General features: G+C 39.8%; 1 protein-coding gene across 1 annotated transcript in view; it reads right to left on the reverse strand.

The window, feature by feature from the left end:
• Positions 1 to 1618: 1618 nt before the first annotated feature.
• The window catches only part of LOC145776925 (uncharacterized), a 53702-nt gene continuing 35190 nt past the window's right edge, over positions 1619 to 20130 (reverse strand). The window contains exons 9-10 of the mRNA XM_082588166.1: positions 5662 to 6003; positions 1619 to 5377 (exon numbers count right to left, since the gene is read on the reverse strand). Of these exons, the coding sequence (XP_082444292.1) occupies positions 4086 to 5377; positions 5662 to 6003 (1634 nt within the window). The 3' untranslated portion in view covers positions 1619 to 4085. The remainder of the gene's footprint in view (positions 5378 to 5661; positions 6004 to 20130) is intronic.

The following is a 20130-nucleotide window of genomic DNA, read 5'->3' on the forward strand; positions in this document are numbered from 1 at the left end:
TTTGGATAATGAGACCAGCCTACATATTCAAAAGATTAAAATTTGGAAATTTTGTTATCTCTGGAAACATTTTTTGGTAAAAATCCTTCATAATCTTCAATCACCTAAAATTTTCACTTGCCAAATAGGTCCAGAGCTCTATTAGGCTTCCTTTTTATCCAAGTTAATGAGCTGCCATTCACTAAAACTCCCTCATCAATGCCTTCTACTTGTTTGAGAATGATCTCACTTTCAAAGTTCGGCTGAACACTGAAAGAATTGATGACATCACAGCAGCTTTGTCTGACCCTCCTACATTGAATTCCGAACCATCTTTCGACAGACCTTCTGGACAGACCCGTGTATTTTGGCAAACAAAGACCAGAATTATGGTGATTGCAAGCAGAGTGTATATTTAGTGTTATTTTTAGTGCTCTTCAAACAGCCTGTGGTAGTCAAAGAGATTCAAATTAAATCAGTAAATCTCATATTTGCTAAAGTTAAAATCAGTAGCCAAAGACTACGATCGAACGAAAATGAGAGACGACAGAATTTCCAAGAAAAGCTCAATCAAAGCTCAATCAGCACAAAGGTTTTGTGCAGTGATGCCATGAGCTATTTCCGTGCAATGAATGTAGTTATGAAATGCATGAGTAGGGGTAAACAAATACAGTACACTTGCACAGGAGGCTATACCCTAACAAAAGAACTTGATCTACGGTGGATTTTCCGTGACGGAACCCAGCTTGCTCTTTTGGAAGGAGCGGGTTGATGATTGGGTTGACGCGGCATAGATCAGCGTTTCGAGGATTTTGAAAGGAACACAGAGGAGGGATATCGGACGACTACTCCTTGGGTCCTCTGGTGGCTTGTGAGGCTTAGGGATCGCAACTACTAAAGCTCTTGACATTTTAATCACGATTTAATTTTAATCAGGGGTGACACTAGACAGATCGCTCATCAACCGCCACCATTTGGTGTCACTGGGCAAGAAACTGAGAACCGGCGCCGCGCTACTCAATCACCTGGCGGGCGCCAGCCGGGAGCGCGAGAGCTGACACACCTTAGCCCTTGTCTACTCTTCAACAGAGTTCTGTGCACCTGTTTGTTGCCGCAGTGCTCAATGCTAGAACATCGACACTGCCATAAACAGCGCCCTGCGCACAGTGACCGGATTCCTGCGTTCCACACCATTAGACAATCTCCCCTTCTCGCTGGCATCCAACCTGCTGAGCTTCGTCGCGAAGAAGCTACTCTGTCGACGAGCACTGGAACCTCACCAGCTTCTCCACCACAAGATCTCTGCTCCCCAAACGAGCACCCCCGTCGACTGAAATCAAGACACCCATTCGTGTCAGCCGCTCAACTTCTGATCAACGAAGCTGATGAACAAGACATCTCGGTGGCGACTTATGTGGACCATAAATGGAATTCTGAATGGAAGTCAAGCACCACCAGACTCCATTCGTTCATCTCCGACGTCAACACGCACCCATCGGCCTCACACTACAAATACAGACATGGGTGCGCCCCAACCTGCGTCTACTTGTTAGCAACCGGTGTTGACGTTCGTTAAACAAGGTGGTAGCCTAATTCAATTCAAACATCGCTCATTTTCTTCGACGCAAAAAGTGACAAGAACATTTTAATTTATTGGCAAATCAGTTTGAAAAAGCTACATTCATTCAATGTAAACAACGCAAACTCAGCGTACACTGAAACAGTCTCATCAGCAGAAGGCAAAATAGGCACGAGATTCAAAAGGTTTGATGTAGTCAGAGCAATTTAAATTTAGAAAACGACACAAATACGGTAGATGAACAAAAATGCCTGTTGTTAAACGGAGACAAAATACAAAGTTGAGATAGGCCTACCTATCCAATGATAGACTAACTATTATAGACCTTGTCAGCAAAATAAGTCATTTTTACATAATTGCAAAGCCGCTAGACGTCGAAACGATTTTTAAAATGGCAAGCTTTGCTAGATTAAAAACTCAGCAGACAAAACCACGCTAGACCCAGTTAACAAATCAGTGGTTTTTGTGTTCAACGTTTGCAGCTGCATACGGTGAATCAAGGTAAAAGCAACTGGCTTGCTGGTTTGAAAGTGGCAAAAAGGCGTTTTACACTGCCAAAGTGACAACCCTGACAGAAAATCAAGCTGTTACATTAATTCAACGTTTTCAGAAGTTAAATTATTGTAAAAACCGTTTGATTTCCTGACTGGAAATCATCACTGTAATGTCGGTTTGGTTTTTTATCAAAATGGCGCCGTGAAAAGAGCTGGGGAGGTTGCACTTTTGCGATCGTGTAAGTAGGCTACACTATATAAACAGGTCTCAGCAATGAAATTTTGCGTACAGTCCTTCAGAATTAAATAGCTTACATGCGAAATAAAACAAGCAATTCACTGAAACGGCACTGCAAAGAGACAATTGAAATCAAAGACACCTTGAACATTGCAGCAATTTAAAACATTGATAAGCACCCAGCCAAAGACTCGCCGAATAAAGCGCGCCCATTTTTCAAACTTACTTGGAAGAAAACTATGAATCATAAGGTTAAATTTATCAAAAGAATCCCTTCACCAAAGACGACTTAGCTTCTCTCGTTCAGAAGATGATACTGTTGCAAATTTAGTCGAACAAAAGAGTTGCCCAAGGAATGATGAAACTATACTTCACTGACACAAAGTGGACGTTGAAGCGGCATGACTATACACTGCTACTGCATCAAATGAACAAACTGAGGGTAATGGTAACGGAAAAACAATAAAGCAGAAAGCCCTGAAAATGAAAGGTAGTAGTAGAGCACGGGCGGAATAGAAGAACAAGGAGACATTGTATACATCAGCTTGTTCGTTTACACCCAGTATATGTCAATTAAAGCTAAATGTGACGTTGTGTTGGCAAGTTTACTCTATTTTGAAAACAAAATTCACGAAATCAATTCATTCATTCATAGCTTGTCACGAAATCAATAACAACCATAAATGAAAAGTCCTAGCCTACACGTCAATGGTAACCTGAGTGACTAAGACCAAAATTTATCGACATAATGGGATGGAATGGGGTGGCTTCTGCCAGAGAGCGTTAAAAACGTCGTTGCAACTCGTCAAAAGTTACATTTGATAGTTACGCCATGCCAAACCGACCCAGTGATTCATTGGTAAAAGCAACTATGACATGCCGATCCTATTGATAGCGGAAACAAATCAAGCGACAATCCGGATTTGATTATTAAGTATGATGACTACAAAGCACACATTGTGAGTTCAGTTAGAGCAGGTCCCGAGAAAATTCGCGTTATTACATGATGATGGTATTTTTCATCTAACCACTTTGACTATGCAGTGCTGTGACGGACTGGAAGTCAGTAGGATTTTGGTGACAATTATACAGTCGGCAACACGACCCAGATGGTCAAAAACACAGACTTAACGATTATTAAGAATTGTTACCCGCCTCCTCCGAATTGTGCGACTGGCCTTTAATAACAGTCAAGCCCACTACCAATCATTTTCTATTTCAAATATAAACTAAGCAATAAGCAATTCGATACTTTGATTGAATAAATAACTAAGCTAATAAATTAGCCTAAACACCGATTAAAACAAAACAAAAATACGATATGCAAGAGAGGCATAGGCCATAAGAGAAAAACATTGTAAATTCACGCATTTGTTAAATTTTGGCCTGGCAATAGGCTACTGCATTGCTGTTTGTTGATGACTATTCCAAGAGTTGAATATAACTGCTAAGAGTAGAAAAGCAAGAACTGGTTTCAAGAATGTCACCCCCAATGGGTTGAGCATTTAACTTTACAGAAGGATATATTGAAAAGAAAATGTTTACAGTGACCAGTCATGCCTGAGATGGTTTGTGCTAATCAAGTTGTACATACGGGCATTTCAATTACTGATAATTTAAATTTAGCATCAAGCGATGAAAAACTTTCTATTTTCCAAACATCTTAATACTAAGAACGTAAAAATAGAAAAACTTGAAGTAACGCTGTGACGTAAATTGCGGCCTGCACAAAGTATGGCTACAACGAAAGAACAATCGGCTTTAAATAAAAACATTGATTCCATTTTGATGTTTGTCAAGTGTAGTACTGATTGATATTTCTGGTTCCAGGCAGTTCCTGTCGGTTCACCTGTTGCCGTTGATAATACTCATACATGGGGCTGTCCCTCGGTAACGAGTTGTCATAAAGCGATTGTCTTCTTTCTGACATTACGTCGTTTCTGGTCAAGTTTAACGTTCGAGCAGTATTGGGATGGTGTTGTTGAGGACGCAGTGACACGTAGGGATCGTTCGTGCTTGAAGCAAAAGCCGGCGGGTGACGCTGTTGAGTTGCAGTCTGACGCTGATGATTCGACACAGGCTGCTGATGAGCAGTTCTCGTGTGTTGTGGCGGCTGGAAAGGATGCTGAGGATAAGGCGGCCTCTGATTAGTATAATGAGGCGAATGTTGTGAATTTTGGGGTTGGTAGCCGTAAGCCACTGGTTTAGGAAATGGCGGCGGTTCTCTCTTGCGTATGGGAGGATCATAGTGTTGCTGCCTCTGCATGGAAGAATGAAATGAACTCTGCGTGATTGGAAGCGGAGAATGTAAAGCCCCGTTGTTGCTGAACGTCTGTTGGCTATATTGCGTCAGAGGCGGCGCAGATCGAAACGTCGCTTGTAGACTGGTCGGTCGTACGAGCGGAGGTGGCTCTTGTTCACTTCTAGCTGTAGATGGGGACTGATCATTGTCTTGAAATTCGTACTCGCTCGTGTCGTCAGCGTAAGGTATACCGTCGCTGGCGGGCACTGACGATGCTGTGAGAGGAGGAAAACGATTTTCCACTTCATCCATCTGCGACGATGGAGGAGCGTGAGGCAAAGGTCCCTCGAACCGGTTGCGATTGCTTCCATCCACGCTGATGATATCATCATCATCATTTGCAGGAGGAGCCCTCGGAGGAATCCGATAAGCTTCGCCACAGTCCGAATGATCGCGCTGCCAAGGAGCGTTCGTGCAGCAGCAGGAACAACACTTTTTGAGGAGAGTATGCGTCTTCGATCGCCTCTTTCTTCGTCTGTGTTCGTCTTGAACACGGCTGATGTAATCCACATGATTGCCACGGTGATCGGATGCGAAGGTCTGTGTCGGCTGGGTGTTGAAGATGTTACCGGGATTTGTTGAGGAGGATTCGGTTTGAGATCGACGAGAGGTTCCCATCAGGCTGCTGCACTCAGCATCACGACCCTGCTCAGCTTCCTCCTTCTTCAACTTGCAGCCACAAAGACCTTGCCGTCGGTCGCAACGGAACAGAAGAAAGAGCACGGCAAGGAAAAGTCCGATGCAGATGCTTTCCAACACCACCACAAGAATCCGCTCAGAGTTTTCTAAAAAAGTAAATTCTTGTTAAAGTAAATGATCTTCACCACTAAAAACTGCTATGGCTTAAAAGAGATGAAGTAAACCAGTTCATTTATGCTTGTGATACCAAATTATTATTTAAAGAATAATGTAAAACCTTTATTGAGCAATTTATAATCATTACTTTCAAATCTTAAATTACATACTACATCTAGTCTTTAAATTTAAATCTCTGATGACATTGTTCTCTTGAACATCACAGGTAAAGCATCAATGCAAAAATTCAGGAATGTAAAAACGTTCAACTCACGATGAAAGTATGCAAGAAGTTGAGCTAATACGCTGATCACAATGATATCTTGGGGCATGGAGGAGTTTGATAAAACGCCAGCAACGGCCACTGTTGAATTGGATGGATGCACTGATGAGGTCGTAGAAATTTGGTAAGTTAGGCCGGAATTCGGGCGGGTCACTCCCGCGTCAATTGCAACGTCGTCCCGATCATCATCAGGCATGGGAAATTCATTGGTGGAGATTATGGCATTCGTGACTTCTTTATTTTTCGGAGAAGTCTGCCGCTCTATAGCGGAGGTTGGGGGTGGCGACTTCGTTGCATTTCTTTTTCTTGAAGTATCTTTGCCTGACGGTTGTTCTGAAAGTGTTCATAAAAAGAAGTTGAATGCAACAAATTATAACAATTGTGTAATGAAGGCGCCCCAAATCGGCCAATTCTTCACTCTGCAGGTAACCAAAATAAGCAAAATAAGGCAAAATTGGAAGTCTAACCGTTGTTTTGTTCATCACCATCACATACTTAATTTTTCCAAGGCATTAGGCAAACTCTCCACTGCCAACAGCTTCAAAAGATGGTTCGGTATAAGCACACGTTTTTATCACTATTATTAAGCTAGGATAAAAAGCGAAGCAACATACTTATCAAGAAGGTAACCTAGTAGCCTATAGTCACCAGAACGCAAGTCACTTTATTTATGTTTGTTGTTGTTGTTGGTATTGTAATACAGTTATAACATCACGTTATCTTCATCTAATAACAAACTTCAGTGGCAACTGCATGTTTTTACAAAGCAAATAGTAGTAGTTAGGTAAAGTTGCAAATGACGCAGGATAAAGAAGGCTTCGATTTCCCAATAACCAATTGTTTTAAATTCAAACCACGTTGTGGCACCAGTTAAAATAAGCCAGAAACACTTCACTGTGCAGCAACAAAAGTCAATTCTGAATCGTAACAAAAACAACAGTGACTTGTGGATACGTCCATCAAAGCAGAAACTAAACCTTTACGAAATCTGCCACATAGAAACATGGCGAAACTGATGCGAGTAAAAAATTCTTCAGCCATTAATCGTGTGGTGAAATAAATAAGTTTACATGTTCACACGACAGGTGGTGTTCGGCTCAGCCTTCATTTTGCCATCGCTTTTGTTTCTATTAAACAAGATAAACCTCGTCCAACGGAAATCATGCATGTAACGATGCATCACCGCCGCAATAAATCACCCAACATCATGACAAGAGCTACGTACTAGAAAATTCATTAGGATTTCACGTGCCAACGGCATCTGGCAAACCTAATTAACGAATAGAAGATGATACAAAAGATGTTTACAATAATTTTGTTTGAAAAAGCAGCCGGTGGTAAGGGCTGTGGTGGGGCGTGAATCGCTTAACGTTGTTTATGTATGGGCAAAATTTCTTCGAAACTTGCTGATACGTTGCAGTGATGAGGTGAAGCGGAAACGGATGCGCCAGAACTTATTGGGAACACAAGCAACAAATATGAGTGAATCAGCTTTGTAATGTGATAGCTTCTACAAGGGAGATTTTAGCAGACAGTGGAGAAACTAGTTACCGGATTTTCGGTCTCATAGAAATGCTGTTACTTGTTCAACTTCATTTCTCTTCAGGTCAAGTTTTCTATTTTCAGAATTATGCAGAGACAGGAAATTTTTATTTTCTTTTTTTCTTTTTTTACTGAGGTTGTTTAGAAAATTAAACAGCAAAATGATAAAATGCTATTTTTTGTGGGTCACATTATTCATGAGTGGCAAAACCTCATCAGAGCCACGGTGGCAAATAGAGTCAGGCTCGCAAACTAATGTTAAAAGTCAATGCACTAACAATTGCAACCTACTACGAAGCAGGTGAGTCATACAGCAAGATCACCTCGCAATATACTGTACACGGTGAGCATAAAACATCTGCTTTAGACGAAATGTCAAAACTTTATCTAATGGTTTAGTTATTCTCCAGCTTAACTAATCAAAGGTGTGACCGAGTAGCCTATAGGGAAGAGTATAAAGTTTTTTTGGTACTGGGCGGCGTATTTGATTTTGTTTAACAAGGTAAATGTTGAAAGGCACTAAACGCTGTTTTCGGAAAGTTTGAAATCCAGACCAAAAGCAGTAAATTATGGATTCAATGCGTATTGAATATTTGAACATTCAACGTATCCTTGACTGCCTGCCTATGCTCGTAGCGTCACGCAAAGTCAGTTGGTACATCGTTCATACGATTACTTCATAAACTTCGTCTGATTTGATTATATCAAAAAAATTTAGCTCCGAGTGAGTAGACCATAGCCCGAAAAATCAAGAAAATGTTTTGGGTTGATGGTTTGAAACTGGTGAGCAATTACCATGTGAGGAACACATAACAATGCAATCACGAGGCCAATACTGCAAAATACGAATATCGCAGTTATTCAGATTGGTTATCTGGGGACTGTGCTTGCTCTGTAGATCCCAAGAGCATGACAATTCAGTATCGAATTGGAAATATTAATTGCATTAAAATGGCATAAATTGGTTCGTAGGGAAAATATTCCGTTTTGAGGAAAACAACAATCTCGCTTTGTCCCTCGTTGCTGACGCATACACAACAGCTTGCAACATTGACGGTTTGAATCTTTTTTCAGTACACAGATAAACAATATTTTCACACCAGCGCACCTACTTATCTGCCATTATCTCTTGCAACATCATTATAACACTGCATGTATTACACAGAATATGCGGCGATCAATCATGCGACCATGGCGTCTTCAGAGAACATATATTCGGCTGTGACTACCCTGATGTGTGCCCAGGATCGAACCTCCGACAGGTTGGAGTAGCGAAGGAATGCACGGGCAGTTGCGATAGAGCCATCGAACAGGTCAGATACCAACAAACACTCCAGCCAGCAAACTAGGGTTGAGAAAAACCCGGGTTTTTTTAAAAAAGCCCAACCCGCCCGGGTTTTTTTAAAAAAACCCGGGTTTTTTTGGGTTTTATTGGGTTTTTTTAAAAAAGATGCAAAAAAAGGTAGATTCATGCTTATTTCACCTCAAAACTACTTTTTACGAATGAAGTGCCTTTCACTCACAGTACAATGCTTGCATAACTCAATAAAATAATGCACTAAGGCTGTTGTTGCTTGAATGTTGCATCATCCATTAATTTCAAGATCAAGTTGGATGTTGCATATCCACTGATTTCTATACCAAGTTGATGCTACCGTGGTAGAAATGACATTATTGCATCATTTGCTTTAGATTTGAAGGCAAGGAGCATTTATGCCATCATGTTTAAATATTTTTTATCATTTATAAATATATTATATATAGTAATGGATGAGCAATTGAGCGATTGCGTGGCCAATGGCCATTTAGGCAAATGCTCTGAAACAGCCAAGCGTTAGAATCCAGAATCTGCGGTCCACGACATTAAGGCGCGAACAAAACGGCGCCAAAGTCAACGTAACAAGCTTAGAACCTTTTCCTCATTTTGTTAACATGTTTTGGTCAATTCCTCTTTGTCATGAGTTGCCAAGGGTGGTGGGGGGGGACTTGTATACCAGCTCCAAAAATCCTTATTCACACATAAACTTTCGTTATGGTTGCAGAGTATTATCGTTCTATAAATTGAACTTGTTGTGTTGACTTTGGCGCCGTTATGTATGCGCCGTTTTGCCTCTGCGCCATTTTGTCTCTGCGCCGTTTTGTCTCGCGCCGTTTTGTTCGCGCCTTAATGTCCTGCTTCGCAGAATCTGTAATTGGTAAATAGCCTCCTAAATTGCATTTCACATCATATATACAGACTACTGTAGAGTAGTACTTTCACCAGTTTAACTATAAGGCCTTCTTGCATGAGTTTTAGTGTAGTATACACAAAGGGGTATTACTTGATTTTTGTGTACTGTACAATATCCACTGCGTTTTCAGTTTATTCTTGGAAAGTTACTTCACAATCACATCCTTAAGTCCTAATTTAAAGTTTGTTTTAAGTGCCTTGTAGTGTTTTTGTTCATTTTTTCAATTTTCTAGTAAAAACTGGACAAATATGATGCTCTGGGTTTTTTTATGGGTTTTTTTGGGTTTTTTTAAGTGGGTTTTTTTGAAAAAACCCACCCGGGTTTTTTTGGGTCGGGTAAAATACCGACAACCCTGCAGCAAACCAGTCCATTTTTACATTTATCAATGCAAAAAATGACTGACTCGGTGACTGGGACAGTCGACTTACACTTTCCACTTGTATCTTAGTATAGTCGTTGTGGCTAGCATCAAGGCTCTTGGTATGGTGAGCGGCACGTTATGGTTGCTGACGTGGCACCTACAGTTCGGCTTCAAAAACTCATCATAACATTGCAAGTTTTTTTTTTTTTTGGTCTATCTTAACAGCTTCCTTTTGGTCTATCTTAACAGTTTCGTTTTGGTCTATCTTAAGAGTTTCGTTTTTAATCAACAGTTTCAAATCAGTAATACAGTATTAGTTCAGCAAGTTTAAAAGATATCAGTGATATTTTCATGGCTTAAATTAAATCAAAATACAGACACTTTCTAGACGTTTTTTTATAGCTGATGTCAGGGATGTAGCCTACTGTACATCTTCATGGCCAGTTAGACCCCAACATATAAACTTATTCAATTAATTTTCGTAACGTTCACATTTAATGGAAAATATTACAGCAGTAGGAAGACATGGCAAACACATACTGTATTAGGAAGACATGAGTAACTTTGTCATATCAAATTGCAGGTGGAATTACAATGTCCAACTAACTCAGGCTGTCGGGTGATCCAAGATAGGTTCTGTACTGATGAGAGGGGTTGCTTAGGACAATGGGGACAGTGGGGGGAGTATGGGAGATGCAGTGCAAAAGGCATCCGCCAACGCGAACGGGGGTAGGTCTTTGCTTTGATCAGAACCCGATAACTTTGAGACATTGATGACAAAAATAAGCTATCATGCTTAATTGCGTCACCACGGCCATTAGGTTTTGATGCAACTTAATTTCGCGAATTAAGTTTGCAACTTAACACAGTCTATCAATGATAAAAGTGTTGCTGTGAACCAATAAGCTCTACATCCACAAAGAGATGTCTCAAGGTAATCTATCTATTTTTATACTGTAGCATTAAAAACATTAAACCAAAGCAACATGTCTATTGTCTACTCCAGCCAACAAATCAGTCCCTTTTTAACATTGATTCACAAAAGAGAACAACTGATACATTGGTCTTTGATGTAAGTTAAATGCCGTTGACATCAGTAGTAGTTTGCCTTAACGAAGAAACCAGTTGGTAAAATTTAAAGAAACTTCACTCTGCGTTAGCAGTAGTTGTGACAATTTTCTTCAGGTGTTTTTTGGCTGATAAAACTACTCAGAGCATCTACTGCAAGAATAGCTTAGGAGGATACAAGCAAACGGAGACAAAAGGATGTCCAACTTCTCGGAATTTAAACAATCCGTGCCCACCTGAACCCTCCGAGGGTGGTAGTGATGTCAGGTAGGTGTGACTTTGTTTTGTTAAGTTTTTGTCATCGGCGCTATCAACTGATTACGTAGGGGTACATCAAGGGGCGGAAACGCGGTGAGCAGACTATTAGGGATGAAAATGTTGTCAGAAAAATACTTACGCTTCTGGCAGATACTTAATAAAATAATAACGCTAAAACTACTTTACTCAACACAAGAAATACTCAAGAGATTTTATTCAAAGTATGAGTGGAATAAAATAGTATAACTTTGTAATTCAGTCGCCAGTGAAGAGATTTAAACGTTATAGCTTCATCTACTTTGGTTTGTTTAGTTCATTTATCAACTAAAAGCCAAGACATATCAGAAACGAAAAAAATCTAAATTTAGAGGAACTCTTGTTGCTAAGCTTGCAGGACTCGGAAGTGATTTATTTTCAATATCGTTTGCGCTAATATTTGATCTAAATCAACAATAAGATGCTCATAAAAAAGTACTGGCTCTGAACAAATTATTGTTTGCCTATCAATAAACGTGACTTAACGGAAACCTGCTTCATTAAGAAGCTCTGGTGTAGAAGTTCACCAATATATCGTGTTGATATTGTATTTCAGAGCAAGAAATAAGCAATGCCAATGCCATTGCGCAAATATCGATGACGTTCTTCAAAAGGAAATTCTGTACAAGAAATGTGATGAAGCAAAGACCAAACAAGGTCTTCTTCCAAACGCTACTTGTGGCATGTGAGTATTGAATACTGGAATTGCTAAAATTAACACCGACGTCCGACGATAATGGCTCTTTTCGTATTGTATGGTCATAGTAAAGTGAGTAGAAACTAAAACTTATCGTTGTGCAGTAGCACCGTGAAAAGATGCGACTGATAAAAGATTTTCTTTTTCTACAGAAGTAAACAATTTCAAGTAACATGCGAAGGAAATCTTGAAAATCGTCAATGTGCGGCGGTGGATACAACTTTCCTCTGTAATTCATACCTTGAGTGGGGTTCTTGGGGAGAATGGGTGAAGAGGGACTCTACCAAACAAGTAACTACCAGTATACAAGACGATGTGATGATGCGCTAATGTAAAAACTTCTCAATTTCAAGCCTCAACGTTATTGGTTACGTTGTTTCTGAGGCTTACAATAGACTTCTGTCAATACTGTCCAGTGAGAAACCATGCATGGGTGACGCACAACCGTATTTATCAAAAACTAGAGTGTTCTTGAAAATAGCTTTTAACAATATACTGTGGTGCCATGATAAGCTTATAAATACCAACTATGTTCAGTATCGGCAAAGACATCGGTGGTGTTCGACAAACCTCTTTCCAATATTTCGTGGCCTGGGTTGCTACCGTGCAGTAAAGGTTGAAGAGGAATGCCAAGACTTAGATGGTGAGTTTATATTTGTTTTCGCAAAATATTGAAGCCTAACAACCTAACTCTCTTGAAAACTAACGCTTTTCCAATCCATTCTTTTTTCTTTCCAACACAGTGCTAAAAAAACATATTTTATCAGTTATATGGTAAACTAAAGTGACCATATATTACCACATCAACGATGATTTGTGTAACTGAAAAAAGTGCAACTGTAATCGTTTAAAATCTTTACTTGTTGAAAAATATACAACTTCAATCGATGACATTTTCTCTTGCACAGCTTCTGCATCACCATCTCATAGTAACGGAGTGGACACGTGGGTTATCATTGTGATAGCAATCCTTCTTGTTGTGCTTCTTGTTCTTGTTGTGGTGGTCTGTTTCCAAATAAGAAAGCGAAGTAGCAGAAGAAGAAAAGCAACCAATAAGAACGTCCGTGTCAATGAAGTTGAAATGGTTGAAAAATATCCCAACGATGTTTTCTTGGATGATGAGTCGTCAGCTCGTCAGGCTGCTGAAGAAAGAGAGAAGAATGGCAAAGAAGATCATTTGCAGCATCTCACTGTTTTCCAGAGATTTCAAAAGGTCTCGGAGCATCTTTACGAGTCAATCTCTCCTTCAAAATCGAAGTTAGCAAAACAGCCCTCGTGTGCTGAAGAATCTAGCAAGCGAGAAGCAGACGCAGCAGATTGCGAAAACGAAGTTGAATCAAAGTGCAACGAATACCAAATAACCACTGTCAGCAACTCACTAGAGAATAAGGTGAGGCCAACCTGTTGGTTTTCTTCGTGTGAAATTAGTCTCAGTGTAAAGCGAAAAAACAAACTTAAATTACGTATTATTTAACTAACTGCCAAGCATTTCCATCAATAATACTACTAGTAATTAATAGTTATCAGTCACTTTATCTTGCGCTAATTGTGAGCCAACAAAGTAATGACTTAGCAAAGATAGATAAGTGAGTCCCATGCTTCATCCAAGCATCGGCGGATAAGATAGGGTACTCGTGATACTAAGCCTTCGGCACCAACAAAAGTAAGGTGGCCAGTTCCTTTCTCTCGGCCCCCTTTCCTTCAGCAACTACGCCCACCCAATTTATTACACCCTATCTAAGTAGAGGTGAGCGGTGTTCTTCATCAACCAGCTTAAGCTGGGTGTCGAACCAGAATTGCATTATTGGAAAGCAAGCGCCTTATCCTCTGCGCCATCCCACCGCCATAATGACGTAGTAAGCCATAGAAAACCTGGTCACCATCAACCGAGAAACATTAACAAGATTGCCTTTTAATCATGTTATGATTTATCAGCTCAAAAATGCAGGGCTGCGGAGTCGGAGTCGTGGAATCGGAGGAATTTTGGCGTGTCCTGAGTCGGAGTCGTCAAAAAAAAAAACGGCCGACTTCGACTCTGGTTTAATAAAAAAAACATATTATAAACAATAAAATTTTTTGTTCACAATACGCTTTTTCAAAATATTGTTTCTTATTCTCTGTATTGCGCTCCAAACCTTTACCAAAAAATAGAAGTGTTGGTTCTTGTCAGTTTCATGAAAGTCGCCGTTTCAACTTTAATTACAAATTTATTGAAATTAATTTTTTTTTAAATGAAAAAGGACAAAATTTCAGAAAAATCTGGCAATCCTCTAAAATTGGCAACACTGAAGCCGGAGTCAGCCCGTTATGAACTGAGGAGTCGGAGTTGTATATTTTTCGCCTGACTCCACAGATCTGTAAAAATGTGTTGCAGTCGATGAGGAAAAGTCCCATGACGAAACGAATGAAAGCACGGGCACCCACCGCAAGCACAAAACACCCGCTACGAATTTCAGTGACCATCACGAACCCTGACGGCAAACAAGTTGGCAAGGATGTGTTCAAGTCAAAACTTCAACCCGTATCGGTTGCAAAGGTCTGCCGATTGATTACAAAGTGGTGTTGATAAAACGGTAATACAATTTTCTGTAGATAACTTGTTCTACTGCAATAATGCAATATCTTTATAACAGGACACTCAACAAAGCGAACAGACAAAAAAGAGATGGAGTAGAGTTCCGACTCCAGAAGCAATGAAGAAAAACACGTTTTTTGAAACGGAGGAAGATGCCAGTTCAGGGATGCATCGAGTCCACGGTAATATGCCGACCAGCAAGCACTTGTAGTAATTTCGCACCTACTGTAGTGTGTAGACTATATTGATTGGCTATTGTTGAGCATGCTGCGCAATGGCTTACAGTATTGACATAACCCCTTGCAAAAATAAGCTCCAACACAAAATAAAGAAACATATAAGTAGGCGACTTGGACAGAACTGATGAAACACCACTTACAAGAATGAAAAGGAGTCTTGGAAATATTTCAAACTACGAAATTTGACGATAAAACATTGCAATTCATGATTTCAACCATTTTAGAAATATAATAAATGGAAATGTTTTTAGTATTTAAATTGGTGACTTATGTTTAACTTTGAAAGTAAGAGGTTGTTTTTGCAGTTCAATCAGTGAAGTACGGGACACCTGACGATGTAAAAGATCACACACAGTCAAATAAATCTCCAAACAACGACAGATACGGGCTAAGAAAGTTTTTACAGAAACTCAAAAAACCGGCCCAAACAAATATCCACAAGTCCCGACAATATGATCAAGTGCCGAAAGAAGACCTTCCCGGACCTTCAAAGAAGAGCACCAAGATTGCTTATCCTTATCAGATGCCTGTTTCCAGCCGAAAAAGAAACGAAGAAGACCCAATGTGGTCGGAAAGCACGTTTGATGGTATGAATTATTCATACCTTGGTGTCGACTGCAAGTCGGAAATGCTTTAAAATAAGAAAAAAAGCATTTCCATTGCAACGTTACTATTGCATATGCCTAATATTATCGGAAAATAGAATTTACGTCAAGGCTTGATTAATTTTCCGTTAAAACACAAATTAACACAAGCTAAAATAGATTGACTAGTCATTATTGATTGAAAGGTATCAATAAAAGCAATGAATAAGCACTGAACATCAAGGTATGGCCTGTCAACTGCACTCCAGTTGATAGAATTTGTGTGGTAAAAAATTTGTGATCAAGTTTTGTCAGGGACAGTTCGGCACATAACCCGCCAAGAGAATTTACTTGAGTCGTGCTATTCGGTTGAACTTTCTGAAAGCTCACAATTGCAATATTGCTGCTACTGCGATTAATTTCAATTGATAACGAAATTTACACAAATAGGATTTAGACCAGAAAATTTTTTTTTTCAGATGAAATTTCACCTCCACTGAACAGCTTGAACAAACCAACAACGTCTGTCGGTCAAGTATATCAAAAAGACAGAACGGTACAGAGCAAGAATGGCAACTCGCATACAAATTTCTCAATAACGTACGAGTTGCCCCCTCCACCCCCAGAACTGCTCACCCCTAACACCGACGTTCGATCCCCCATGCACCACCGTTGGTCAGACCAATCCGTCCACGACGTCGTTGGGTCTCGTGTGTTCAAGTCCGCAGCATCCGCCAACTCCAGTACCAGTACATTGAAAAAGTCCGGCTACTTGGATATATCTGCGGCATCAGAGGATCGATATTCGTCGTCTGAGAAAAGCTCCGTCAAACCGGGACCCCCACCATTACCTAAAAAGCCCTCTGACAAAATGAAACCGGTGGTGCTGCTGTCGCTAGATGGCTCACCCCAACGAGAAGTGGACCCCAAATACGTCACTCATGTCCCTCTGAAGACTCCGATTCGATCACCGCGCAAAAGCGATTTACCTCTGGATAGATATGGATATCTAGATCTCAACTGCTCCAAATATCATCCAAAACTTGAGGAAAATTGTTAAATTGGGAAGAAACCTTCTTTATAAAGTGCTGGCACATAAACTTGAAAAAGTGTATTTGTGAAAAAACTTGTAAGATTCAATTGAGGCTTTCTTGGACATTAGTAAGAAATCGTCGTCATCCGATCCGGTGAATAAGTGCAAGCTTTCTATTTTGCAAATAGCAAAGACCCCCAGTCGAAGTATGCCACATTATTGTGTAATCTACAAACAATCTGCATGGTTTACGTCTCGTGCAATGGAACTTATGCTGTAGTCACATGCGTCAATCACTGAATGGCAATCTTTAGTTCATTTTTTGTCAAAACGTTGTGAAAAAGTGGATGCATCAGCGTTTTTGGTAAACACAAATATGAAAGTAATACAATAAGCGACATTTTTCTCAATGTTTTCAAAGTAGACGATGGGATCAAATTACCCAAGTATGAAATGTTGTATTGCGCCTGCTACTTCTTTGATGCTTTACCCGTGGATGTCGCTGCAATAGCATCTGGACTGGAAGTCAAACTCTAGGCCTCATCTTGGCAGCAAACAAGATTGCCATACTGGCGGTTTCAACGCCAATATTGAGAAATTTGACGTTTTTTTAATGCGTTTGGCAGGCTATTTTGACTTAGGCATTTTGATATATTTTTAGCGTTTTTTAATTTTTTTTCAGCACTGTAAATAGTGTAAAATTCTTCGTTTTATCAATGCGCAGTAGCCAATTTACAACATCAGGTTTTCCAGAATCTTGATGATGCTTTTCATAATATGCATTTTGGGCTGATTTTGTCAACAGCAAGATTACTACCATAGCCTAAGGTGTTGCAACCGTGCCATATTTTAACGAGAATCAAGTAAAAAAACGTCAAATTACTAAAAGTTGGCATTAAAACCGCAAATATGGCAATCCTGTTTGTTGCTAAGATGAGGCCTAGCATTTGGCTTTCAGTCCAAATGCTATTATAGCGACGTCCAGGCTTTACCACTGCTGTATTAGAATTTTTTTTCACGTGAAGTACAAATTCTTGATCATGAGCATGCACTAAACGTGAAACTTCGCTGTAACGAAACTAAACAATAGCCATGTGAAAACGAACAGAGCTTAGTCTTAAGTGATCTTCAATGCAAACATGAAGCTAATGTTTCTAGCTCGACTATTCCAAGTAGGTGTGTTGCATGAATAACAAACAACTTCTATATGGCGCTTCATAACCAAACAAACTTGAACGCGACGACCCCAGCGAGAGATCGAGTGTCATCACGGAGCAATAACCATCGAGTAACAGCTGACCTTTTTATGCTGTAGAGGTTCGACGTCGCTAGATGTACAAAAAAATCAATGTCTGCACTCTGCGGGCGTTAAAAAATTCGAAAAAAATTGAATATTTCCAGATGAGCCAGACCAGACACTAATTGGTATGGTGCAAACAAAGAATCATAGTTTTTGTTGCAGATACAACACAGGCAATGAAACGTAACAGTCATACGTATGATCTATCATGCAACGCACGTCACACAGTGACCTACCCAGTAAATCAGTCATTATTTGCATTGATTGAACGTCGAAATAGACGTTGAAGCAATGTAAAAAAAACTAATTTGCTTGTTGGGCGATATATCGAATTTTCGATACGATACGATATCTTTTCAATATCGATATTTATTTTAATATCGTTCGATATTTAACTATTACAGCCCTAACTCGTAACTGCAAACCCCTACAAAAACGTTGCCGATGCCAAACGGCAAAAGTTGAAATTGCCTCGGCAATTGCTGTGAACGTTTATTACGAAAAAACTTGTACCAAAACATGTGAAACGAGAAGCGAAAAATATACTAGAGTAGTCTATCACGACCGCACTGTTTGATTTGTTGTGATGTAATAATACCAAAAGTAGCGATAAAGCGAACAACGCGATACGCACGCTGTTACTGTAATTCACGTTGAATGACTCACGGAGAGGAAAAGTAAGTTAATTTTGTAGCTAACTGCTCTAGGCTGCTGCTGAACTGAATCGGAGCCTGCCTCGCTTTCTGACCTAGTCTTGTTCTGAAACGATCCCTGTTCCATATCTAGAAAGCTAAAACCTCAATTGCAATTGAGGTTTTAGCTAAGTTAATTTTGGGTTGCTTTAACGTTCGGTCAGCACAAATCGATTTAATTTTCCCGGCGGGTTAGATTGCGTAACAACAATGCCCAACAAGAAATTTGCGTTTGTTTTACATTAATTCGACATCTAACGACGTTGAATTATCATAAAATAACGTTAATTGCTCAACCAAGTACCGGTAACAAATTAATAGTTCCCTGCGAGAAGATTTCCTCGATTTACGTATGCACTAGCATAATTTCGGCACAATTGGGATACTGCCAACACCACAAAGTTTGTTTGATGAAGAACTAGCTGTCAGAATCGGAATCATCAGATGCTGTATCGGAGGATGAGGTTGTCGTGTCATTACTGAAATCAGACACATCAAGAGGCTCATCGCTTGGCTGTAAATCTACACTGTCTTCGCCGTTCGCAATGAAGCGTCCACGTTTTGTCGCTTTCGTGCTTTGGATACCCATCCACACGCCTCTTTCGTAGAGCTCCATCAGGGTGTTGACTAAGGAGCAAATCTATGGCTGTGGCATAACGACTGGAAGGAATGTCTAACCCTAACCTTACAAGCGCTCGTTTGGCCTCGGCATTTTTATTGCCGACGCTAATGCGCCATTCATGCATCTGCGTCGGCAATCACCTCGGCAATTAACGGCACTAATTTCGAAGACTGAGAAACTCTTTTCTTAATTAGAACAAAAATATCGAAAAGTATCGAAATATCGAGTATTTTTTCAAATATCGTATCGTTTTGTTTTTTTTCAATATCGCCCAACACTATGGGAAATAAGCCGCATTTCTATTGTGTTTGGTCAAACGTAGTTCACATTGTTTCAGCTCAGATTTAAACGCATGCACTTTTAATTTAAAAAAAAAGTAAAATCGCTTAATTTTAAACTTGAAAAAAAAAACGACAATTGAAATTTTTTGGACACGGCATTAGATCTCAATTTCTTAATTTTTAATTTGTGGCAAGCATACAGAAGCTAATCGCGACAAATTTAGACACACCCATGGACACACCATATCTCCTGCAGCTTCTTGGGACAGAAACGACTGGAAAAGTCATGATGGAATGCTTGTAGGCCGTAGGGCCTATCTGGATCAGTCAACTTGACTTGAGTAAGTTTAACTTGTTTTTTTTTGTGCTTTATAGGAAATAAAATTGTGAGTTGAGACGTTGAAATTGCGATTGCTTGGTTGGTACTTTTAAGTGGAGTTTTATGTACAAGAAGAGCATGCGTTTATCAGCAAATCAAAGTTATTTGACATTTCTTTGATACAAGATGTTATCTCCTACAATCAACACATTGGGTGAAGATAAAATCGATGGAGTACGTAAAAGTAACACAAGTCCTGAAAGCGAAAAACCATCGCTTGCTGAATCTTTAGTGTGACGCACAACACAAAAATATTTCTATTTCACACACAAAAAATGACAAAGAAAATGCAACAGGCTAAAAACTTCACAACAGTGACTTCTAACAATAATCTGTTCTACATCGATTTTTTATTTTACACATTAACGATAGCTTACTAGCAAACTAAACCTTTAAAATGTTTTTTCTTTTGCATAACGAAACGAAAAGTGTGTTGTATGGAGTAGCTGCAAAGTCTTGAAACAATAGGACTTCATGGAGTTACATGCCAAAATTCACTTTGTTCGTCTAATACTCATAACTTTTCAAAGCGCAACGGCGGCAAACGCTTGAGGTTGCGACG

Source organism: Aplidium turbinatum, chromosome 9, assembly GCF_918807975.1.
Source record: "Aplidium turbinatum chromosome 9, kaAplTurb1.1, whole genome shotgun sequence".
NCBI lineage: Eukaryota > Metazoa > Chordata > Ascidiacea > Aplousobranchia > Polyclinidae > Aplidium > Aplidium turbinatum.